We start from the raw sequence: 25,971 nt of genomic DNA, 5'->3' as shown, positions 1-25,971 counted from the left end.
GTGAGGTAGCCTATATTTTTTTGGGTCTCACTACAAACGTCTTTTTTTTTTTCACGCTCGGGGGGCCAGTCGCTCGTCGACAGCTTCCTTGTCCTTGTCCTTGGGGTGCTCTCTTTATTTATTTTTTAGCCAAGGTCAGCCCCCCGTTTATTACCTTTCTTCTTTTATTTTCTGGCGTGGCTTCTCAGCCCTTTAAATACTCCACAAAATCAGGTACGGAAATCCACTGTCTTCGCCCTCCATCGTCCGTTAGCGTCGACACGTCACGACAAAGACAAGACAGGATGGGGGGGGGGAATTGGGGGCGCTTGGAGAGGCGGGTGGACACTGGGCGGAGAGAGAAATATATATATATTTGCTTCCCTTCCCTTTCGCACCCTCTCTTTTTCCTTTGGCAAAACACAGCTCGGCATTTGCTACATTCCCCTCCTTCCGTCGTCTGTTTGGGTTGGTTCAATCATCTCTCCCCTTCTGGCACCCTGATGGTTACACCCGCTCAATAGATCGGGGCATAATCTTGGGTTTCTGGTTAAAGTTTCTTCTCTCTTTTCTTTTCAAAGTTCATCCTCCTTTCGAATCAAATAATGTTATCCGATGGCGTGGCTTTCCTTCTTCTCTTCCTCGTCGTTCCAGAAGTCGCCTAACCGTGGATTCAACACTTCGCCTTCAACGTAAAGTGAACAGGGGGGAAAAGACCTCCACACAGACCGTGCTATTTGTACCCGCATCAATTTGGTATTGTCCCATTAAAAATCAAAAAACAAGAAGACACACAGACACACGGACGCACAGACACACAAAGAAACCCCACGTTTACTGGGGAGGTGGCGAGGGTGAGATTCTCTCGCCCCCCTGGGCTTTCTCAACGTCGTCTCCTCTTCGGCCCTTTGGGTTCAAACGTTTGGGAGGCTTGGCTCGCGAAAGCGTCCCTCATCCTCTTTTGACCCCGCCATTGTCTCGTTTTATTTAGCCTTTGCAAGTCACTCGTGATTCGTGGTGCCGGCCCCTGTTGAGGACACCGGTCCTTCCAGGAATGAGGAAGAGAATAGTGGTGTATCTATCTTGTAATTATTATTTTTTTAAGGCAGGCTGTTAATTGGCACACATTCACCCATGCACACACTCAAATAGTCAGTTATATTTCATACGTTGCCAGAGATCCATTATTATTATTTTTGAGCTTGCTGTAGAGTTTTTCTTTTTCCAGGAGCAGAGGGGTGGAATGGGGACAGAGGGTGGTTGAGAAGGAAGTTTACATTCCTCGCCACCCACAACGTCAATCCGTACTTAAATATATCTCTATCTCTGTTCTGCAAGCAGATTCACAATTGGGGCCTCCGTCCACCAGTCCAGTTCTTATCATATCGGTCAATTCTCATTCCCCACCCCTCTCTGTTGACAGCAGGATAAAGGAGGTGGGGGGCTTGTGGGTACTCTGCGAGGAGATGGACAGAATCGGTCCAGTCTGGGGCTGTCTTCTGGAATGAAACCAAGGTCAAGACAGAAGGCGAGACGGCGGCCCAGCGTCCGGAAAAAAGAACGGAAATCCTGTCCTCTCCTTTCCTTTGGTTTCGTTAAAGCTTTTCGCTTCTCTCTCTCTCTTGTTAAATACCCGAATTATGTACCTAAAATGTGCTTCGTGACCCGCTTATATTTTCTCTCTCTCGAGGTGACACAGTGCAACTTAGCTTTAGACCCCCTTGCACGACTGATTCCAGGGGGGAGGAAGGGGGTATTTTTTCGTGTGAGTTGCTACTCTCCCTCTTCCTTTCCATACTTTGGCTTGGAATTCCTTTGAGAGGAATCATTGATAGAACAAGAAGTCTTCTCTTCGGCTGATTCTCCTACACTTTTTGGTTGCTCTTTTTTTTCTTCTTTTTGGTAGACGTGAATCATGTTGTTGTGCAGTTGACCATTAGTTTTAGGGTGTATATTCATGGAGGGGTTGGTTTGGAGAGTAACGCCTTCTGTACATGAGCTGCGTAGACGATGGGATGCAAGGAACGGTGTTGAGCAGGTGAGTGGGGAACAAATGTGCATGAGGACAGCATGGTAATGTTTTGGTGATGTTTGCAAATATGGTTCTCCATGCTTTCCCCTTGTTGGTCCTACGAATGCCATGCTCATTACTGGTTTTATTATTATTTTTAAAAACTTCTCAGCCCCCTTTTGGTTTGCAAATTGAGAAACACCCCATAAACACCATTCATGCAGGCCGCCATTGATTCCACTCGCCATTGCCTAGGATGCAACAGCTTGTCCCCAAACGAATTGCAAACCGTCCCCACGCGACACGGTCGTTTGCCTTTTCCCTGCCCCGCATCCAAAAGGGCTGTTATCAGCTTCGCAACAATGACCCTCGTTTGAAATGGAGCTGTGGGGGCAGGGGTCTGGAAACTTGGGGGCTCAGCTGTGTCCTAGAACGCAAGACCATTGCTGGTGCCAAGGTAGCCATGGTAGGAAAATAGAAAGCTACCTAATACTGAGACAGACCATAGGTCCATTTCACTCAGCACTGTATACACTGACTGGCAGCAGCTCTCTGGGGATTTCAGGCTGGGCATTTTCCCCAGCCATACCTGCAGGTGCCTGGTATTTATTTATTTTTTGCATGCAAAGTGGATGCTTTACTACTGAAAGGTGAATGGTCTAGGGGTTGAAACCCAGGGACAGGGAAAGGGCAGAAGGAAGGTGTACCAGTTTGACATGGTTACATGGTTACTTGCCCTCCCAACAATTGCCCAGCGCTGGCCTGTGTTTAAGGCATCCAGCACACACTCAGTTGGCCAAGGCACCCACCGCCCCTCAGCGATATGGCTTTTGCCTCCCCCATAACGGGGACTTCCTTGAAAACGTCTGCAATTAAACCAGCCCCTTAATCCCCTTGCCCAGCCATCAGAATGGCACAACACCCTCTGGGCTGTTTGTTTGTTTGTTTGTTTATGGGGCAAGTGGCGTCTCTCACCTAAGCCAAAGATTTTGGGGGCTGCTTGTGAGATGGCGCCAAGCAAGTAACTCTCTGCAAATCAGGCACCAGTTTTTAGATGGCGGCCGGAGGCAAGGGCTCTTGTGTATCTAAGACGCATGGCAGTTGTGCATCTAAGATGCATGGATGCTCCCAGAGCTCTAGCAGCATTCCAATTGCACCTGGTGCGGATGGCTATGCTTGAGGGATGAGTGGCTGGTTGCTCAAGGCGTGCGCATGGCGGTGAGGAGAAGGAAAGCCAGCATGGAGAAGGCAATGAGTTTTTTGGCTGCTGTGTGGTGTTGGACAGGAGGGGGGAGATGTAGGGAGAGGGTGAGAAGAAGGAGGAGGAGATCATGCTTTGGAAAAAGTGCTTGTAGATGAAGAGGGAACGCCGGGGTTGGCGCCCGGGTCTTCCTGCCAACGGTTCATGCATCTCCGGCGAGCGTTCATGAAGAAGTTGCTAACGGTGTTGAGTTCCAGGCCCAGCTGCTGAGAGATGGTCATCTGCATCTCCTTGGAAGGCCGCTTGTTCTCCTTGAAGATGGCGATCAGGGTGCGGCGCTGGAGGTCCGTGAAGACGAGGCGCTGCTTCTTCGGCTGTAGGTTCCGGTCCTTCTGCTGCTCCTGCTCTTTACGTTTGCATGCTATATGTCGTCGTCGGAGGAGGAAGGGGAGGAGGAGGAGGAGGAGACAAAAAGAACACAGCCATCAAACAAGATGCAGAACAAGGCTTCTTCCAACTTTTCGGGTGGCCCTCCCCAATACAGAGGACAACAAATCTGCTCTGACCTTTCCTCTGGCAAGAGACCCCACCCCATTAATTGGTACTTCTGTGGTCCTTCAATAAGGCTACAGTGGAACCTTGGTTTTCAAACATCTCGGAAGTCAAACACTTTGGCTTTTGGACGCCGAAAACCCGGAAGCGACTGCGGTTTCCGAACGCTTTTCTGAAGCCGAATGTGACACGCGGCTCCCGTTTTGAGTTTTCCGTCAGCAAACACTTCCGGAATCGAAGCTGCTTCGGTTTTTGAACGTTTCAGAAGTCGGGCGGTCGTTTGGTATGGGTTACGTCCGAAAACCGAGGTTCCAGTGTATCTGTGTTCTGTATTCCTTTTTTTTTTAATATAGAAAAAAGATTCACCCAGTTTCCCCCACTTCTGCACCCTTGCCTACAGATGGTGCAAATCTTACATTTGGACAAAACCTCCTGCTTCTTTTGCAAACGGAGGACCACAATTCAAGAAGGACACTGGCAAACTGGAACGTGTCCAGAGGAGGGCAACCAAAATGGTCAAAGGCCTGGAAACGATGCCTTATGAGGAACGGCTAAGGGAGCTGGGCATGTTTAGCCTGGAGAAGAGGAGGTTAAGGGGTGATATGATAGCCATGTTCAAATATATAAAAGGATGTCATATAGAGGAGGGAGAAAGGTTGTTTTCTGCTGCTCCAGAGAAGCGGACACGGAGCAATGGAGCCAAACTACAAGAAAGAAGATTCTACCTAAACATTAGGAAGAACTTCCTGACAGTAAGAGCTGTTGGACAGTGGAATTTGCTGCCAAGGAGTGTGGTGGAGTCTCCTGCTTTGGAGGTCTTTAAGCAGAGGCTTGACAACCATATGTCAGGAGTGCTCTGATGGTGTTTCCTGCTTGGCAGGGGGTTGGACTCGATGGCCCTTGGGGTCTCTTCCAACTCTAGGATTCTATGATTCTAGGACTAGGCGCCAACCTCTGAACGGTTATCAAACCCCTTGCTCAGAAGCCCGTACCGTTTAACAATCCATCCCTCTTCTCAGAGATCTCGGGGAATTGTAGTTCTGTAAGGGGGATAGGAGGCGGGTCTTGATAAACTCTCTGCACCCTTAAACAAACTACCGCTCCCAGGATTCATTGGAGGAGGAGGAGGCCATGGCTGCTAAAGGGATATTATATAGTGCTTCAAGGGTTATCGATTCCAACCCCTCTGCAAAGAAGAAACCACATCTAAAGATTCCCTGACAGATGACCACCCAACCTCTGTCTTAAGACCTCCAAGGATGGAGAGTCTATCTTCCTAGAGAGTCCATTCCTAATGTTTCGCTGGAATATCCTTGCTTATCATTTGAACCCAGTGGTTGGGGTCCTACCCCCTGGGGCAGCAGAAAATGAGCTTGCTCCGTCTTCCAAGTCTCCCCCTTCAGATACAGTGGTACCTCGGGTTACATACGCTTCAGGTTACAGACTCCGCTAACCCAGAAATAGTACCTCGGGTTAAGAACTTTGCTTCAGGATGAGAACAGAAATTGCGCGGCGTCAGCAGGAGGCCCCATTAGCTAAAGTGGTGCTTCAGGTTAAGAACAGTTTCAGGTTAAGAACGGACCTCCGGAACGAATTAAGTACTTAACCCGAGGTACCACTGTATTGGAAGACGGCTATCAAATCTTTGCCAGGCTAAATGTACCCACCTCCCTCAACCGTTCCTTAGGACTTGGTTCCCAAACCTTTCTGGTGTGTAGTGCTGATGCGTCCTCTGTCCCCAAATATCATTAGTTATTAGAATTAGTATGAATTTTAATTATTAGTATTTCTCTCTCTCCCTCTCTCTCTCTCTCTCTCTCACTTCCTTTTTTTTTTAAGGTTGGGCGACTCTCTCTCTCTCTCTCTCTCTCTCTCTCTCTCTCTTCCTTTTTTTATTTTTTAAAGATTGGGCGAAGCTTTGGGTGTTTCTCCATCCAAAAACCCCCAGCAGAGGAATTAAAAAACCTACCCTATGACCATCAGATGCTTGCAAGGAAAACAAATAAAAGATATAAACCTTTTTGGCACATCAACAGGTAATATTTACTCATTATTTAAAAGAAGTCATCTTTTTAAAAGTCATTTTTTAATTGAAAAACACACACACACACGAAAATTTCAGAAAGCTTAAAAAAGGAAAGGGAGGAGGGGGGAAAACAAGATTCGCAAAATTAGAAGCTGGGTCAAAGCATTTGCGACAGGCAGAACACCCGCCACCAATTCCTTCATCCCTTCTCCCCAGCCCACAACCTCCCCCCCCCCCAGCAGCTTTCCCATCAACTCCCAACAGACAAAATCGATTTGGTCATTTTCCATGTATGCATTGGTACTTAACCTGAGGTACCACTGCGCTCCTTGTTGCCTTGGAGCTCTCCGTGGTCCTGAAACACCAGACCTGCCTTGGAGCTCTCCGTGGTCCTGAAACACCAGACCTGCCTTGGAGCTCTCCGTGGTGCTGCCTCAGGAGCAAGCGGCTCACTTGGAGCTCTCCGTGGTCCTGAAACGCCCAACTTGTCTTGCTGCAGGAGCTTCTCCATGGGGCCAGAACAGGAGATGCCAGCCCTCCAAGCTGGATGCTTCCTGAGATGTTTCTTACTGATCATGCCGAAGATCAGACTTAGAACATTCTGCATGCAAAGCCTGTGTTCTGCCACCGAGCTATGGGTGCTCCTAGTGAACAAGGGGTATGTGGCTATGTATGCATTGGCGTCATCAGTGATCCCCAACCTGGGGCTGGGTGCCCCCAAGATATTCCAAGGGGGCCACAGGTGAAAATGTGTAATGGGGGGGACGACAGCATGCTAGGGGGCCGCAGAAGGAAGTGAGAAATGCAGGGGGGGAAGCATTTTTTTAAAAAAAATCCTCAATGGCTGGTTATCCCCTTGGCCAGTCATAAGCAGTTAAGGGCAGTGGCGTAGCGTGGGTTGTCAGCACCCGGGGCAAGGCAAGCAATTTGCGCCCCCTAACCTGGTAGGGGCAGAGAGCTGCGAGTGCGAGCGCGCCACCCAGATGTTGCGCCCGGTGCGGCCGGCCCCCCTGCACCCCCCACGCTACACCACTGGGTAAGGGGGCGGCCCACCAAGGCCTAGCGCTCTTTTTTTTGCCACGCGCACTTCCTTGGAGCACTCCTGGTTTGTTTCTGGCAAGAGAGGGCGATCGCTGAGGCTCCTGTTTTGACCAGTAGAGTGCGTGATCTAGAACCGCCAGTTCAGGTAAGTGCGGTTGGTTGGCAATAGGTAGGGCTGGGCGAGCCAGAACTCCTTGTTGCTGCTGTCAGTACTGGGCCCGGGGGCAGCTTGGGCCTAACTCTGCAATCCACCCCAGCGCCTACTGGATCACAGCCTTCGGATGGTGCCAAGGGGCGCAGGGCCCGCCGGCAGCGTCAGCCCAGCTCTACGAGGCACAGGGTGAAACCCACCCCAGTGCCGCTCCCAGTGGGGTCGTCTGCTGTCAGAGAGCGGGCAGGCTGCCCACCGAACCAGCAAAAAGAAATACAGTGGTGCCTCACGTTACATACGCTTCAGGTTACATACGCTTCAGGTTACAGACTCCGCTAACCCAGGAATAATGCCTCAGGTTAAGAACTTTGCTTCAGGATAAGAACAGAAATCGGGCTCTGGAGGCATGGCAGCAGCGGGAGGCCCCATTAGCTAAAGTGGTGCTTCAGATTAAGAACAGTTTCAGGTTAAGTACAGACCTCCGGAACGAATTAAGTACTTAAGCTGAGATACCACCGCACTCCTTGTTGCCTTGGAGCTCTCCGTGGTGCTGAAACACCAGACCTGCCTTGGAGCTCTCCGTGGTGCTGCCTCAGGAGCAAGCGGCTCACTTGGAGCTCTCCGTGGTTCTGAAATGCCCAACTTGTCTTGCTGCATGAGCTTCTCCATGGGGCCAGAACAGGAGATGCCAGCCCTCCAAGCTGGATGCTTCCTGAGATGTTTCTTACTGATCATGCCTTAGAACATTCTGCATGCAAAGCCTGTGTTCTGCCACTGAGCTATGGGTGCTCCTAGTGAACAAGGGTATGTGGCTATGGGGGTGTGGATCCGGTGGCCTTGCCACTACCTGTGCTCAAGAGCCCTTTTCATGCTTTAGCCACGCCTAGGTGCCAGAATCAAGACCTAGCCCAGTCAAACCATTTCGGCCTTTTTATTTTAGTATTTATTGAATTAATATACCATCCTTCATTGAAAGATCTCGGGGCATTTCACGGAATAAAACACATGCTAAAGCACAAGTAAATAAAGTAATATAACAAACCCACCCCCTTCACACAGACATATTTAAAAGGATGTAAGAATATTGATTAGCCTGGAGGAAGAGTAACATTTTCGCCAGGCACCTAAAATATACCGTATTTCTTGCTCTATAAGACTCACATTCTCCTTCCTAAAAAGTAAGGGGAAATGTGTGTGCATCTTATGGAGCGAATGCAGGCTGCGCAGCTATCCCAGAAGCCAGAACAGCAAGAGGGGTTGCTGCTTTCCCTGCGCAGTGATCCCTCTTGCTGTTCTGGCTTCTGAGATTCAGAATATTTTTTTTTTCTTGTTTTCCTCCTCCAAAAACTAGGTGCGTCTTGTGGTCTGGTGCGTCTTATAGAGCGGAAAATACGGTATGTAATGAAGGCACCAGGCGAACCTTCTGAACATGTGCAGAGTGCGTCCCCTTTTACAGCTGACGAAACCACCACCCTTCTTCATGGGGTTACTCTCTGGACAGAGTGAATCCCAGCATCTCTCATCTTAAGCACAGATGCCAGTAAATCTCAAATAGATTATTCCCTTCCTTTTGGAGGGGGGTTGGGGTGTGATCTCTCTCTCTCCCCCTCCGAGAGGCGGCTTAACATGTCCCTTTGCAATTCAATATAATTACAGCTCAGCAGAGCTGGAATCAATAGCTGCTAGTGTCGGATCTATACACAAGAGCACCACCAAAGCCTCTGTTCATATTTCTCATTCTTTGTGTATGACGGTCTAGGCAGCCTTTGGTCTAGCCGCTCACGGGCTCCAGGGGGCATTTGTGTCGAAGGCCACTATGTTCCTTTGCTCCACAGACTCGCCGGGGTCTTCCCTCTTCAGCAAAAGGTAGGATTAAATAACACGGTGAAGCTTCGCTTACAGCTCCAGCTGCATGCGATTCTACTTAGAGTAGACTGATTGAAAACAATGGTGAACCTGGGCCCAGTCATTTCAGTGGGTCTGCTGCTGCAAATAGGACTTAGTTGGCTAAGTCTATATCTATCTATCATCTATCATTCATCTATATCTATCTATCTATCTATCTATCTATCTATCTATCTATCTATCTATCTATCATCTATCATCTATCATCTATCATCTATCATCTATCATCTATCATCTACATCTATCATCTATCATCTATCTATCATCTATCTATCTATCTATCTATCTATCTATCTATCTATCTATCATCTATCTATCTATCTATCTATCTATCATCTATCATCATCTATCATCTATCATCTATCATCTATCATCTATCATCTATCATCTCTCTATCTATCTATCTATCATCTATCTATCTATCTATCCATCTATCTATCTATCTATCTATCTATCTATCTATCTATCAATCATCTATCATCTATCTATATCTATCTATATCTATCTATCTATCTATCTATCTATCTATCATCTATCATCTATCATCTATCATCTCTCTATCTACTATCTATCATCTATCTATCTATCTATCTATCTATCTATCTATCTATCTATCATCTATCATCTATCATCTATCATCTATCATCTATCATCTATCTATCTATCTATCTATCTATCTATCTATCTATCTATCATCTATCTATCTATCTATCATCTATCATCTATCATCTATCATCTATCTATCTCTATCCTCTCTTTCTCTCTGCTCCTGCCCACCTAGCAGTTTGAAAGCACGACAAAGTGCAAGTAGATAAATAGGTACCGCTCCGGCGGGAAGGTAAATGGCATTTCCATGCGCTGCTCTGTTTCACCAGAAGTGGCTTAGTCCTGCTGGCCACATGACCCGGAAGCTGTACACAGGCTCCCTCGGCCAGTAAAGCGAGATGACCACCGCAACCCCAGAGTCGGCCGCGACTGGACCTAATGGTCAGGGGTCCCTTTACCCTTTTTACCAGGAACGTACAATTCAATCTGAGACAGATTGAATTGTATCATAGTGAGAGGCTCACACGAGCCTGCAACCAGCTCTCTGCTGTGCATGTAAAAAGGGGGGTGTAACTCTGCTACATAAAGGAACTTGCTGGCACAAGTTAGGAAGGATATTAATAAACAATATATCCACTCCGGCCACCCTGAACATTCCCACAACTGGCAGTGACTATCCAGCCGGGGACTGACTCTGACACCGTCTGTGTGTAACAAGCAGGCTCTACCGTGAAGCCAACCTCCCTCTACTCTCCAGAAACCTGCCTTGCACAAAACAACGGTCTGCTGTCCTCCATCTCCCTCCGTTCTTTCTTCTGCAAGTCTCCGGGCGAAGAAGAGAAAGAAGAAAAGTAAAGGGGGAGCGGAGAGGAGAAGAATTGTTCCTAAAAAGAAGAGGGTATGTAATGGGGGAATGGAGGGGGCCAGCCATTGATAGGCGGCGATTATCTCTCCCTGTGGGAGCTCCTCTCAGCATTTCGGCGACTAAATATACCTGATGCCTCCCTGCAGGGCGAACGTGCTGAGAGACCCAGCACCAGTTTCCCCATTGTACCCCTAAATGCATACGTTTATCTTCAGCCCCGTTTGCAACGCAGCCTGCAGTTTTCTTCCCTGCACACAGACACACACACATGCATGCAATTGCATGGCTATTACTCAAGCGCCGGCAATTTAGGCAAACGACAAAAGGTTGGCGATACGAGGTGGGCTGGCTCTGGTTGTTTGTTAACAAGAGGGGGTGTTTTTTTGTTCCGTGTGTTGACAGCAACAACACAGTGGTTTTGGCGCAAGGGCGAAGACTCCTGCAAGCGATGGGTGTGCGTGGCGGATCAATGACGGCGAGACCGAGGCCCGGTCATAGAATAGTAGAGCTGTAGACTTGGAAGAGACACACACACACACACACCTCCAGGGTCATTTAGACCCTGAAATGCAGGAATCACAGCTAGAAAATGCTCTGACGTAAACAGGACCCCTGGACGGTTAAGTCCAGTCAAAGGCGACTCTGGGGTTGCAGCGCTCATCTCGCTTTCAGGCCGAGGGAGAAGACGTTTGTCCACAGGCAGCTTTCCGGGTCATGTGGCCAGCAGGACTAAACCGCTTCTGGCGCATGGCGGAAAACAGAGCGCACGGAAACGCCGTTTACCTTCCCGCCGCAGTGGTACCTATTTATCTACTTGCGCTGGCGTGCTTTTGAACTGCTAGGTTGGCAGAAGCTGGGGCAGAGCAACGGGAGCTCACCCCGTGGCGGGGATTCGAACCGCTGACCTGCCGATCAGCAAGCTCAAGAGAGATTCCTGTAAGCCCATCTCAACTGAAAGCATTTTGTTGCAATGTATTCTGCTGGCCACCAGGTGGAACTATGGCTTCGTCTGCAAACTAGGCTCTTTCACCTAGAGCTATTCACAAACTGACCTCTCAAAATCCACCAGCCATAAAAAAATTGGGAAAACAGAGGAGGTGTGAGTAACAATTTCTCAGGGCCATTGGGAGTGTGGTAAATGCACAGATTATTTTTTCCTTCCACCCTAAGAATTCTTATTTTTTGCTACACGAGTGCATCACGGGAGAAATATTGGAAGGGATGGAATAGGACGTCCCTCTTTTCAGGGGAGAAACATTGGAGGGGATGGAGTTATGCAACCCTTGAGCCAAGGAGATAGGTAACTGTTTACGAGACATCTGAAAGCAGCCCTATAGAAAATGTTCGATGTTTTATTACATTTTTATATATTTTGGAAGCCACACAGAGTGGCTGGGGCAACCCAGTTAGATGGACGGGGTATAAATAATAATAAAAATTATTATTATTATTGAATAGGACGTCCCTATTTTCATCAGAGAAATGTTGGCGGTTATGCTACTGCGGGATAGATAGGTGATAGAATATCTGGGTTCTGTTCCCTCAACTCTACTTCCTTTTACCATCCTCTGTCAGAGACAGGGTACTGGGTTAGAGAGACCTGCAAGCCATGCTTTCAGGATTGGTTCCCTTAGAGAAGTGGGAGCAGTTTGTGATTCGTATGCAGCCGGCATGCCCTGAGCTCCCGCGCTCTCCCAAGCAGACTGTCTGCAGCGACGCAAATTAAATCTTCCTCTGAACTCTGCAAATTAGGATGTAAGACAATACAAAAGGCTTCTGAGCTTTGCTGCGGAATCTATTTTCGCCTCTCTCTTTTTTGGGGTGGGCTGGGGTGGGATAACTTAGTCATCTAAGGAAAGGGGAGGGAGGGAGGGAGGAAGGAAGGAAGGAAAAGAAAGAGGAAGGAAGGAAGGAAGGAAGGAAGGAAGGAAGGAAGGAAGGAAGGAAGGAAAAGAAAGAGGAAGGAAGGGAAAGAAAGAGGAAGGAAGGAAGGAAGGAAGGAAGGGAGGGAGGGAGGGAGGGAGGGAGGGAGGGAGGGAAAGAAAGAGGAAGGGAGGAAGGGAGGAAGGGAGGAAAGGAGGAAGGAAGGAAGGAAGGAAGGAAGGAAGGAAGGAAGGAAGGAGGAAGGAAGGAAGAAAGAAGGAAAGGGAAAGAAAAAGGAAGGAAGGAAGGAAGGAAGGAAGGAAGGAAGGAAGGAAGGAAGGAAGGAAGGAAAAGAAAGAGGAAGGAAGGAAGGAAGGAAGGAAGGAAGGAAGGAAGGAGGAAGGGAGGAAGGGAGGAGGAAGGAAGGAAGGAAGGAAGGAAGGAAGGAAGGAAGGAAGGAAGGAAGGAAGGAAGGAAGGACTTCTGTAGCCAAGTTTGGCACAATATTCACATGGCTGAGTATCATTCCGCACGATGCATTTTGTATGATACCCAGTGCCGTATTTACAAATAAGCTAAACAAGCCATAGCTTAGGGCCCCACTCTCTTGGAGGGGCTCCCCCAAAATAAAGGAAAATAACCTGGATGTACATTTCCAAAATATAAGATAACAAACAAATAAAATAAAACCTACATATAGTGATAGTGTTTTGTAGGCTCCTATTTGTTGTGTGCAAATGGCTTTAGATACCTGTTAGGTCCATAAATTACCGAGCACAATTCAAAGCGTTGGTGCTGACCTTTAAAGCCTTAAACGGCCTTGGCCCAGTATATCTGAAGGAGCGTCTCCACCCCCATCGTTCTGCCCGGACACTGAGGTCCAGCACCGAGGGCCTTCTGGTGGTTCCCTCGCTGCGAGAAGTGAGGTTACAGGGAACCAGGCACAGGGCCTTCTCGGTGGTGGCACCCTACCATCAGATGTCAAGGAAATAAACAACTACCTGACTTTTAGAAGACATCTGAAGGCAGCCCTGTTTAGGGAAGTTTTTAAATGTTTGATGTTTTATCGTGTTTTTTAGTGTTTTTAATATTCTGTTGGGAGCTGCCCAGAGTGGCTGGGGAAGCCCAGCCAGATGGGTGGGGTATTAATAATAATAATAATAATAATAATAATAATAATAATAATAATAATAATGTTATTTGCCCTGTGTCAGTTTCAGTTTATTGGTTAATTTTCTCAGTAAGGCTGTTTCCCATACTATTCGGTACCATTGTTGTTGTTTAGTCGTTTAGTCGTGTCCGGCTCTTCGTGACCCCCTGGACCAGAGCACACCAGGCACTCCTGTCTTCCACTGCCTCCTGCAGTTTGGTCAAACTCATGCTGGTAGCTTCAAGAACGCTGTCCCACCATCTCGTCCTCTGTCATCCCCTTCTCCTTCTGCCCTCCATCTTTCCCAACATCAGGGTCTTATTCGGTACCATTGGTCCATGGTTACTCCTGACAGCTCTCTGCAGTGTCTCGTTCTTTTCTTCACTCCAGTCGTTCTCCTTTCCCTCCCTCGCCTCCTTTCACTCTCAATCTCTTCTTCTGAACCAGCCCCAGCTAATGCGACGGGAGCCAATTGCTCCTAATAAACTGCCACAGTAACACAACCTGGCAAGAGAGAGTCTGCGACGGTGCCAGAGGGTACCTGGAGAAACCAAGTGACAGCTCAATTTGTACCTGGTGTGAGGAGGAGGAGGAGAGACGCTAGGAGAAGGATAGATGGAGACACAGACGAGGCTCTCTAAATGGAAAGAAGTTGGAAAGAACCACCAGGAATAACAGTCCCCAATTTTCAGGGATAGATCACACACCCGCCTACTATTAAAAACAACAAAGTACGGGCAATCAACTAGGTTTTACTCACAGAATCGTAGAATTGCACAGCTATAATAATAATAATTTATTATTTATACCCCGCCCATCTGGCTGGGTTTCCCCAGCCACTCTGGGCAGCTCCCAATAGAATATTAAAGACACCATAAAACATCAAACATTTAAAAACTTCCCTAAACAGGGCTGCCTTCAGATGTCTTCTAAAAGTCAGGTAGTTGTTTATTTCCTTGACATTTGATGGGAGGGTGTTCCATAGGGCGGGCGCCACTACCAAGAAGGCCCTCTGCCTGGTTCCCTGCAACCTCGCTTTTCGAAGGGAGGGAACTGCCAGAAGGCCCTCAGGAGGGGGACCCCAGTGTCCGGGGTGGAGACGCTCCTTCAGGCCTACTAGGCAGTTGAGGGCTTTCAAGGTCAGCACCAACACTTTGAATTGTGCTTGGAAACGTCCTGGGAGCCAATGTAGGTCTTTCAGGAGCGGTGTTATGTGGTCTCAGTGGCCATTCCCAGTCCCCAGTCTGGCTGCCGCATTCTGGATTAGTTGCAGTTTCTGGGTCACCTTCAAAGGCAGCCCCATGTAGAGCACATGGCAATAGTACAAGCGGGAGATAACCAGAGCATGCACCACTCTGACCAGACAGTCTGCAGACAAGGTGAGGCACCTGGGACATAAAATAGTCAAATGGCATGGTCACCCCAAGTTGGAAGTAGATAGCAGGAAGACGCCAGAAGTGTTTTCTGTTTCGTGACCTTTCTTTGTGGGCAGGAAGGATCTCATCCTGCGTACCAGATGGAGCTGGCAGACAGCCAGCCGCCCTGGACAGAGAATTGACCTGCACCTCCATGGACATCTGTGAGTCCAAGATGACTTCCAGGCTGCGCACCTGGTCCTTTGGGGGGCACAGTTGCCCTATTCAAGACCAGGGAGTCCCCCACACCCGCCCTCCCCCTGTCCCCCCAAAACAGTGCTTCTGTCTTGTCAGGATTCAACCTCAATCTGATTGCAACTTCCGGACCAGCTGCAAAGGGCAGCCCCACGAAAAGCACATTACAGGAGTCAAGATTGTCGTGGGGTGCAGAGAGATAGAGACAGAGAGAGAAGGAAAGAACGCTCCTTTCTTCTATCAAATGGACAGATCGTGCAGCGCTTGGGAGCTGGAAAACTTCCTGGCATTGCCCTTTAAAAAATGACCCCCATCTGGGGCTGCTTCTGCTGGCAAAGAACCCATAAATCACAAGAAGGAGCTGATAGATTTCCAATCAAATTTCTCTTCCCACAAGCAGCCTCGCTGCAGCTGCAGGACTCCTCCTGCTCCCCCTCCAAACATCGTTTCTCCACCCCCCCAACCCCCCCAACTGCTGCCATCCCAATTTCTCTGGGCACTCTGGTGGGCGGAGAAAGGGGGTGGGACGACGGAGAACCCTGGATGGACCATTGATTCCCCTGAACCTGTCAATTTTATTGAAACCCCCAGGAGCAGCTTTAAGAACAAAAGAGGTTGGGGCCAGAATGCCTTGATGACGACATGAAGCGCTCTTCGTTCTCGTTGGGCTGTGCAAACTCCCCTTAAAATCTTGGTCAATCTGTACCCCTGCCATTTGGGGGGGGGGTGTACTGAACATGCTCCTTGCAATGCCTTTGTTATTGTTTGTATGGTTGCATTTTTTGCAGGGAAAAAGAGGTGCCAGAACTCACCACGAACCCTTAAAGACCTACGTTGGCTCCCGAGACGTTTCCGAGCACAATTCAAAGGGTTGGTGTTGAGCTTGAAAGCCCTAAATGGCCCAGTATCCCTGAAGGAGCGTCTCCACCCCCATCGTCCAGCCCGGACACCTGGGTCCATCTCCCGAGGGCCTTCTGGCGGTTCCCTCCCTGCGAGAAGCGAGGTTACAGGGAACCGGGCAGAGGGCCTTCTTGGTGGTGGCACCCACTCATTCTACTCATTTAAAACACCAGGCAGGCCCCACAAATAACCCAGAGATGCCTTTGAAATAAAAGGACACATTCTACTCATGTAAAAACACGCTGATTCCCGGACTGTCCGTGGGCCGGATTGAGAAGGCAATTGGGCCGGATCCGGCCCCCGGGCCTTAGTTTGCCTTCCCATGTTCTAGTAGCAGGTGGTTCCCCAGCCCTCTTGCCCGAACTGAAGTTCAATACAGATAAGACAGAGAGGTTCTAATAGAGGGGTCAGCAAACTTTTTCAGCAGGGGGCCGGTCCCCTGTCCCTCAGACCTTGTGGGGGGCCGGGCTGTATTGGGGTGGGGAATGAACGAATTCCTATGTCCCACAAATAACCCAGAGATGCATTTGAAATAAAAGCACACATTCTACCCATGTAAAAAAACGCTGATTCGCAGACCGTCCGCGGGCCGGATTGAGAAGGCAATTGGGCCGCATCCGGCCCCCGGGCCTTAAGTTGCGTACCATAGAACCATAGAATTGTAGAGTTGGAAGGGACCCCCCTAGCCCAACCCCCCATTGCAATGCAATAATAATAATAATAATAATAATAATAATAATAATAATAATAATAAAATTCCTTCCAGTAGCACCTTAAAGACCAACTAGGTTAGTTCTTGGTATGAGCTTTCGTGTGCATGCACACTTCTTCAGATACACGTGTGTATCTGAAGAAGTGTGCATGCACACGAAGAAGTGTATCCGAAGAAGTGTGCATGCACACGAAAGCTCATACCAAGAACTAACTTAGTTGGTCTTTAAGGTGCTACTGGAAGGAATTTTTTTATTTTGACTATGGCAGACCAACACGGCTACCTATCTGTAAAAATAATAATAATAATAATAATAATAATAATAATAATAATAATAATAATAATAATTTATTATTTGTACCCCGCCCATCTGGCTGGGTTTCCCCAGCCACTCTGGGCGGCTTCCACAGAGACCAAAAATACACTAAGAGGTCACACATTAAAAACTTCCCTGAACAGGGCTGCCTTAAGATGTCTCCTAAAGGGCAGATAGTTGTTTATTTCCTTGACATATGATGGGAAGGTGTTCCACGGGGCGGGCGCCACCACCGAGAAGGCCCTCTGCCTGGTTCCCTGTAGCTTTGCTTCTCGCAATGAGGGAACCGCTAGTAGGCCCTCGGCGCTGGACCTCAGTGTCCGGGCAGAACGATGGGGGTGGAGACGCTCCTTCAGGGATACTGGGCCTAGACAAGGCATCTCAGCTAAAGCATCCCTGACAGGTGTCCATCCAACCTCTGCTTAGAAACCTCCAAGGAAGGAGAGAGGAGAGAGAATAATTGGGCGCCGCTCTCACACACGCATGGCCTGTTCTTCCTGTGGGCGACAGTGCCTTTTGGGCAAGCTCTCTGCCCCCCTTGGTGCCAATCCCCACCCCATCGCTCCAGCCAGGCCCTGGCTTACCAAGGCCTTGACCTCAGCGCTCTCCCTTCTTTTCCTTTTTCTTTTTTCCTCTTTTCAAAGAACTTTATTTCACATACCACCATCACGCCCACAGCTATATGGAGCTATATGGCACGAAGACTTTAAGCAGAATGTACAACGCGGGTGGCGCTGTGGGTTAAACCACAGAGCCTAGGACTTGCCGGTCAGAAGGTTGGCGGTTCGAATCCCCACAATGACGGGGTGAGCTCCCATTGCTCGGTCCCTGCTCCTGCCCACCTAGCAGTTCAAAAGCACGTCAAAGTGCAAGTAGATAAATAGGTACCGCTCCGGCGGGAAGGTAAACGGCGTTTCCGTGCGCTGCTCTGGTTCGCCAGAAGCGGCTCAGTCCTGCTGGCCACAGGACCCGGAAGCTGTACGCCGGCTCCCTCGGCCAGTAAAGCGAGATGAGCGCCACAACCCCAGAGTCGGCCACGACTGGACCTAATGGTCAGGGGTCCCTTTACCTTTACCTTACAATGCATTCAAGGAGCCTCCAGCCTTCTTGTGACCCAGTATCAACACATGCGTACATAAAAGGTGCTTTGTTCCTGCACCCCAACTCTCCTTGAGTCCCCCACTCCCAAAGTCACAGAGTAACAAAAGCAGGAAGGTCAAATTCAGACGATCACAGGCTCCCGGACGCTGTTCTGCCTCTTCGCCACAAACAGCTTCTGACCAGAGATGGTCACAAGGAGGGAGTGCTTCTGGGGGGGACATCGGGGCAGCGGGAAGTGTAGGCCATGTTCACGCTTCTAAAGGAGAGCCTTCTTCTTCTGCCTTTCCACTGCGAAGACCTCTTTGCACCATCCCTCTCCCTTTGCTTGAGGTTCCTCCCTCTCTCTCCCCCTCCCCGCACCCATTAGCCGTAATATCTGTTAAATATTTCGACAGCTTAACAGGGGAATTGATTGCTTGTTACTCCAAGTCGGGGTTTTTTGATGGGGCTGGAGAGATGTCAGCAGCGCCACTGGGACGCTTGCCAGCGGAACCTGAGACGGGCAGATCAGAAGAATCTCTCTCTGGAATGCTGTTCCAAGTGTCGTGCCCACGCAGGAGATTCAAAACAGATTTCCCAGGGATTTCTCTCTCCTCTCCCGCCTCCCGCCAACCTTCATGGGTTATTTACATCACAGTAAAGGTGATGCGGGTGGCGCTGTGGGTTAAACCACAGAGCCTAGGACTTGCTGATCAGAAGGTCGGCGGTTTGAATCCCCATGACGGGGTGAGCTCCCGTTGCTCGGTCTCTGCTCCTGCCAACCTAGCAGTTCGAAAGCACACCAGTGCAAGTAGATAAATAGGTACCGCTCCGGCGGGAAGGTAAACGGCATTTCCGTGCGCTGCTCTGGTTCGCCAGAAGCGGCTTAGTCCTGCTGGCCACATGACCCGGAAGCTGCACGCCGGCTCCCTCGGCCAGTAAAGCGAGATGAGCACCGCAACCCCAGAGTCGGCCACGACTGGACCTAATGGTCAGGGGTCCTTTGCCTTTAAGGGTGATGAATGGATGTTCACAGAGGCGTAGGAAAGTCAGGTGGTACCCAGTGCGGAAAATTTCTTTTCAACACACCCCACATTTATTATTATTATTATTGCCTGCAAAAATGGTTTTACATTATTTCGTATTTTCTTACAAAGGAATGTGGATTCTGGGCCTCTCATCACAAGTAGGAGACTATGGACAGATTTCAGATGCTTCAGGTTTCGTTTTTTTGGGTTATGGACGCGCCGAAACCAGGAAGTACCGGAACAGGTGACAGCGGCTGCACATGCGCAGAAGCGCCAAATCGCAATCTGAGCATGCGCAGAAGTACCAAAACGCAATCTGAGCATGTGCAGACATGCTGCTGCAGGTGGCGGACATGCGTCCCGCACGGATCACGTCCGCAACTCAAGCGTCCGCTGTACTTAAATCTACAGGGTGGTTTGTGTTTTGGCTTGTGTTGTTTTATCTATATTTGCTGTTTATTTATTTAATAAAAATTATTTTTTAAAAAACCCTGCAAAGTGGTTTGCCAAAACAAACAAACAAACAAACAAAACACACCACAGCAGTAAAATCAAGAAAAATCGGCTGTGTGCAGGGGGCAGGGCGAAAGCAAGGCAAGGCCTAATCTACTCAGCCTAGTCTCATTTTCTTCACACAGGCCGACTTTCCAGGACCCGGGAACTCCAGCGGACGGTAGGGCAGTTCATAAATTTATTTATTTGTTTTTTAAAAAGCCTGCTCCAAAGGTCTTATCTTACTAAACGAGGGATTATATAGCTGTATCTGAAATTCCATGCATATCAGTTAATATCTTCACCCTGCTCCACTGAATTGAAACAGCTATTTTCATGGAGGAGGAACGCCCTCCCACCAGATGTCAAAGAGAACAACAACTACCAGATTTTTAGAAGACATCTGAAGGCAGCCCTGTTTAGGGAAGCTTTTAATGTTTGATGTATCACAGTATTTTAATATTTTGTTGGAAGCTGCCCAGAGTGGCTGGAGAAGCCCAGCCAGATGGGCAGGGTATAAATAATATATTATTATTATTATTATTATTATTATTATTATTATTATTATTATTATTATTATTATTATTTGGTGGAGGGGCTTATCTCTGCCCCCTGTGGGAGTGAGTTCTGCAGATTAATGATGTACTGCATGATGAAGAATAACCCACCCCCAAGAAAGATTATACTGTAATTACCTAGGCAAATCCAAGATGAGTTCAGCTGCCACAAACATTAGTTCAAAGGATTAGTTCTACGGTGAAACCAGGAAAGGAGAAGCCTTCGACTGTCATGGACGCTTAATCTGCGATTCCTGCATATCAGCGGGTGGGGCTAGAGGACCTTTGAGGGTCCCTCCAATGTCTACAGTTCCATGATTCTGCTTCTTAACGATCAAGCAGACACCAACATGCAGAATGAAATCTACCCGGGCGCGTCTCCTTGCCTCCAATTACGCTGACATATTTCCAAGCCCCGGCCTTGGAGCGCACGTGGTGCGGGGAGCATGAGAATAATCGTAAAAATAAAAAATAAAAAAACCACCACATCGATTGACGCCTCTAATGAATGTCTTTGGCTTAGGGTGATTCTAGCAGGAGAGCCAAGCTACGCGCAGGTTTATGGGGAAGCCAGGAGGAAATGTTTCCCCATCAATCTCGCCATCGGAGATGGGAGCCAGGAACCCAAGAATTTCGCCTGGTGGGCCAGGAGCTTGTTATACGCATCCGATACACTTGTTAAGAGGCGTGAATGGCAAGCGATGGGGATGGCTTTGCCAATCCTGTGTCAGGTTTATTGTTCCTGGACTGCTGGCTGACACCGACAGCTGCAATCGCCCTCTTTTCTAGCTCAGGGTGGCAACCTCACATACCCGCCGATATTTCTCTGATGAAAATAGGGGCGTCCTATTACATAAAGCTATGGTTTTCCCAGTAGTGATGTATGGAAGTGAGAGCTGGACCATCAAGAAGGCTGATCGCCGAAGAATGGATGCTTTTGAATTCTGGTGCTGGAGGAGACTCTTGAGAGTCCCATGGACTGCAAGAAGATCAAACCTCTCCATTCTGAAGGAAATCAGCCCTGAGTGCTCACTGGAAGGACAGATCCTGAAGCTGAGGCTCCAAGACTTTGGCCACCTCATGAGAAGAGAAGACTCCCTGGAAAAGAACCTGATGTTGGGGAAGATGGAGGGCGCAAGGAGAAGGGGACGACAGAGGAAGAGATGGTGGGACAATGTTCTCGAAGCGACCAGCATGAGTTTGACCAAACTGTGGGAGGCAGTGGAAGACAGGAGTGCCTGGCGTGCTCTGGTCCAGGGGGTCATGAAGAGGTGGACACAACTAATCGACTAAACAACAACAATCTGGGCTGGCCACTGGATGCCCCTGGCCTGATCTGGCAGAACCCTTATTGTGTCCTTCCGGCTTACAACTCCCATCATCCCTGAGCTCTGGCCTTGCTAGCTAGGGGTGACGGGAGTTGTAGTTCAACAACATCTGGGGACCCACAGGTTGAGAAAGGCTGGTCTAGGGCGATGTTGTCCGAAAACAGGTTAAAAATTGTTCAAATTTGCCTGGTGCCTCTAGGAATTTTGGACTTCAGTTCTCACCCAGCAATGAGAACCCGTGGCTTAACAGAGCTGCGTGACTCTGATTCCCATCAACCCCTGGCTCTTCACACCCAGTGGTCTTGGATGATGGGAGTTGTAGTCCAAAACCGGGTTGGGGAAGGCCCAGGCAGTTCATCCCCATTATGTCTGGACCCAGAGTTAGAGAGCTGGCCCCATCTGAAGGTCTCAAGCACATCGTCACGCACTCAACCTCTAACATCACCCTAGGCGAGACACGTCGCGTTTTGGGCTTTATGATAGATATAATTTAAAGATCCGAGAGGTGTTAAAACCCATCAGTCACTCCCGGGCTGAGCTTAAATCTTCTTCCAGATGATCTATATCGCTTGAGGTATTAACGAGTTTTCCAATTTTCATTCAATCAGCAGAACTTGCCTGTCTCCTGGCACACAGGCCCAGGTTGGGTCATTAATAACTGCGGTGGAAATCAGTAGCCACGGCAAAGCACACTTGCATATATATATATCCCGTCGTCTTTACGATGCAATTTCCCCATACAGGACCAGGTGAGCAGCCTGAGAGTCATTTTGGACTCACAGCTGTCCATGGAGGCGCAGGTCAATTCTGTGTTCCAGGGCGGCTGTCGGGCGGCTCCGTCTGGTATGCAGGATGAGACCCTCCCTGCACGCCACTCCAAACAGAATATTAAAAACATGATAAAACATCATACATTGAAAACTTCCCTGTACAGGGCTTCTTTCAGATGTCTTCTAAAAAACAGATAGTTATTTATCTCCTTGACATCTGATGGGAGGGCAGTCAACAGGGCAGGTGCCACCACCGAGAAGGCCCTTTGCCTGGTTCCCTGTAAGCTCACTAGGTCAGGCGGAGAGGCGGTGACTGGCCTAAAGTCACACCTGGTGAGCTTCAGGGCCAAGTGGAGATTTGAACCCAGGTCTCTCAGTTCCCAGTAGGTCACTCTCTAACCCCTACACCATATCAGCTCCCTGACTTTCCCGTCAGCCACTTTGGGCGGCTTCCAGTACATATAAAACAGAATAAAACTTCAAACATTAAAAACTTCCCTAAACAGGGCTGCCTTCAGATGTCTTATAAAAGTCAGATAGTTGTTTATCTCCTTGACATCTAATGGGAGGGCGTTCCACAGGGAGGGCGCCACCACCGAGAAGGCCCTCTGCCTGGTTCCCTGTAAGCTCGCTTCTCGCAAGGAGGGAACCGCCAGAAGGCCCTCGGAGCTGGACCCCGGTGTCCGGGTAGACACTACATCTGCAGCTTTCCCCTGATCCACCAATCTTGAAACTCTGAGGTCTGGGTCTGAGTAATCACAGCATCCTTTTTGAAGCGCTCGCAGACTGTTTAATTCAGGACCATGAGGACTTGTTGTTTAGTTGTTTAGTCGTTTCTGACTCTTCGTGACCCCCTGGACCAGAGCACACCAGGCCCTCCTGTCTTCCACTGCCTCCCGCAGTTTGGTCAAACTCATGCTGGTAGCTTCAAGAACACCGTCCCACCATCTCATCCTCCGTCGTCCCCTTCTCCTTGCGCCCTCCATCTTTCCCAACATCAGAGTCTTTTCCAGGGAGTCTTCTCTTTTCCTGAGGTGGCCAAAGTCTTGGAGCCTCAGCTTCAGGATCTGTCCTTCCAGTGAGCACTCAGGGCTGATTTCCTTCCGAATGGAGAGGTCTGATCTTCTTGCAGTCCATGGGACTCTCAAGAGTCTCCTCCAGCACCAGAATTTAAAAGCATCCATTCTTCGGCCATCAGCCTTCTTGATGGTCCAGCTCTCACTTCCATACATCACTACTGGGAAAACCACGGCTTTAACTATACAGACCATGAGGACTAGGGTCTTGCAATATATTTAAGGGAATCGCAGAGTTGTATTGCACTCGCTCTGCATGCAAACGACCCCAGGCTCAGTTCCCAGCATCATCGCCCAGTAGTGGTGGGAGAGAAGCTCTTTCAGAGACCCTGGAAAACCCTGCCGATCCGTGTGGACAGTACAGAGTTTGGCGGACCACTGGCCTGACTCCCTCTAAGCCAGCTTGCTATGTTGCTTATGACCCTTGAATCACCGCTTTCCAGCCTAACCGTTAAAACTGCGCCAAATTATAACATATTGGATTTACTTAAAATTCAATATTCTGTCTCCCTGGTTCCTGGGGGAAATGAATAGCTTTTGGCCCAGCCTATTCCATTAGGAAGGAGCAGCAGAGAGGAAGGAGCTGTATCCTTCGACCCTCATAATTCTTATTTTTTCCTTTCTTTCTTTCCCCAACGCTCCCCAGCAAAGGTATAATTTCTTTGTTGACCGTTTCTGCCCATGGGTCCAGGCAGACAGGGCGGCTGGGCCTTCGCCCTCTCAGGGCTCTCCCGGCCTCGCTCTGGCACCATCGATGGGATTTTAATAGGTGTATTTTCAAATTAGTTCTGGGGCTTTCAGGACTTATCAGTTAAATGAGCTTTTTCAAATTGATTCAGAGGTCACCCGGAGAAGTTTTCAGGCTCTGTTATCTCTCCCCCAGAAGGTTCCAGGGGCAACGGGGAGAAGAAGGAAGTCGGAGGGAAGAGGTTGGGTGGTGGTGGGGGGAGTGGAAGAGGCGGCTGGTGGTGGGAGGAAGGGAGGAGAAGAAAGAAAGAAAGAAAGAAAGAAAGAAAGAAAGAAAGAAAGAAAGAAAGAAAGAAAGAAAGAAAGAAGGAAAGAAAGAAGGAAAGAGGGAGGGAGGGAGGGAGGGAGGGAGGGAGAAAAGGAGCAAGAGAGAGAGAGGAAGGAAGGAAGGAAGGAAGGAAGGAAGGAAGGAAGGAAGGAAGGAAGGAAGGAGGGAGGGAGGGAGGGAGGGAGGGAGGGAGGGAGGGAGGGAGGGAGAAAAGAAGGAAGGAAGGAAGGAAGGAAGGAAGGAAGGAAGGGGGAAAGGAAGGAAGGAAGGGGGGAAGGAAGGAAGGAAGGAAGGAAGGAAGGAAGGAAGGAAGGAAGGAAGGGGGATAGGAAGGAAGGAGGAAAGAAAGGAAGGAGGGAAGGAGGGAAGGAAGGAAGGAAGGAAGGAAGGAAGGAAGGAAGGAAGGAAGGAAGGAAGGAAGGAAAGAAAGAAAGAAAGAAAGAAAGAAAGAAAGAAAGAGGAAGTAGCAGAGCAAGAGAAAGAAATCTTTCTTGAAACTAAGTGGCTCAAACCGGCGAGCGAGAAACGGCCTCTTACTTAGCTGCGAGGGAATTAAATGGAAATCCTGATATGAATTTGACAAGCCCTGTGGAACAGCAAGCAAAGATTTATCCGTTAATTATTTATCATAATTAAGTCCCGCTAATAGATTGGGAAAGCTGAGGTTCTGGGGGATATTTCTATTTATAATGAATGCACGGGGGAGCAAATTAGCCGAGGCTTAAGCCTATCCTCTCCCCTGCCCCCGCCCCCGCCCGCCCCCAAACGCTGGCAAGTCAAGATTTGGAGATATTTATCTATATTTCTTGAACAGGGGTGGGGAGAGAGAGAGAAAAAATCTGGTTCCCAAAGAAGATTTCGCCCGAAAGAGCGTCTCGCTCGGTTAATTTGGAACTTCCGAGCGGATCCGACGCCTGAACCTGTTTCCGTGTGAACGGAAAACGAATCCGGAGTGGCTCCTAGATTTGCACCTGGAGCGAGGTGGTTGGCGTGGGGGGACGTTTGAGAGAATCGAAACGGGGTTCTGTCACGGCTGGGGGAGTGGGACTCGTTAAAAGCAGTTCCGAAAGATTAAGTTGAAATTATTATTATTATTATTATTATTATTATTATTATTATTATTATTATTATTATTATTCGCCTTCAAGGTATATTCTACAAGCGATGTACAAAATATAAATTTTTAAAAGCTAAAATGAATCGTTGCACAATTACAAAATAACAGGATTTTTTATTTTTATTTTTTTGCAACACAGAGACACAGAAAATTCTCAACCTTTCTCAGTAAAAAACCCAAACGCGCCCAGTAAATAATCTCTAGATGAATATCCCGCCAACGCCCCTCGAACCCGGATTTACAGTTTCTGTGTTTTTTGTAGAGGGTATATGTGTATATATATATATATATATATACACATATATATATACACATATATATACACATATATATATATATACACATATATATACACATATATATATATATATATATATGCAGGTTTTGGTGTCCTCGGGTGTCTTCCCGTGTAAAAGTTGGGGTGTCTAGGCGACGTTTCGACGAGGTCTCACTCGTCATCTTCAGGCTGGTGCTTTCGGCTTCTTGTTACTGGAACAGAGCGGGATCTCAGTGTTTGAGTTCCTATAAATACTGTAGAGGGGTGTGGTGTATTGCCTCAAAAGTTCTGGGCAGAGGGGAAGTTCCCAGGCTAGTGTTCTTTTCTTCTTTTGTTCCTTAATTACTTGAGGGATATCTTGAGTGATTTCTTGAGTGATATTCTGAGTACCACTTAGGTGGGT

The 25,971-nt window shown here is 48.5% G+C and overlaps 1 protein-coding gene across 1 annotated transcript in view; it reads right to left on the bottom strand.

Moving 5' to 3' along the window:
* Nucleotides 1–524: 524 nt before the first annotated feature.
* Nucleotides 525–25,971, bottom strand: part of ONECUT3 (one cut homeobox 3) — a 64,716-nt gene continuing 39,269 nt past the window's right edge. Inside the window, exon 2 of the mRNA XM_083483973.1 lies at nt 525–3,612. Coding sequence (XP_083340099.1) covers nt 3,320–3,612 — 293 coding nt within the window. The 3' untranslated portion in view covers nt 525–3,319. The remainder of the gene's footprint in view (nt 3,613–25,971) is intronic.

Source organism: Podarcis liolepis (genome assembly GCF_965112155.1).
Source record: "Podarcis liolepis genome assembly, chromosome: 18".
NCBI lineage: Eukaryota > Metazoa > Chordata > Lepidosauria > Squamata > Lacertidae > Podarcis > Podarcis liolepis.
This window is presented reverse-complemented; position numbering and strand designations above follow the sequence as displayed.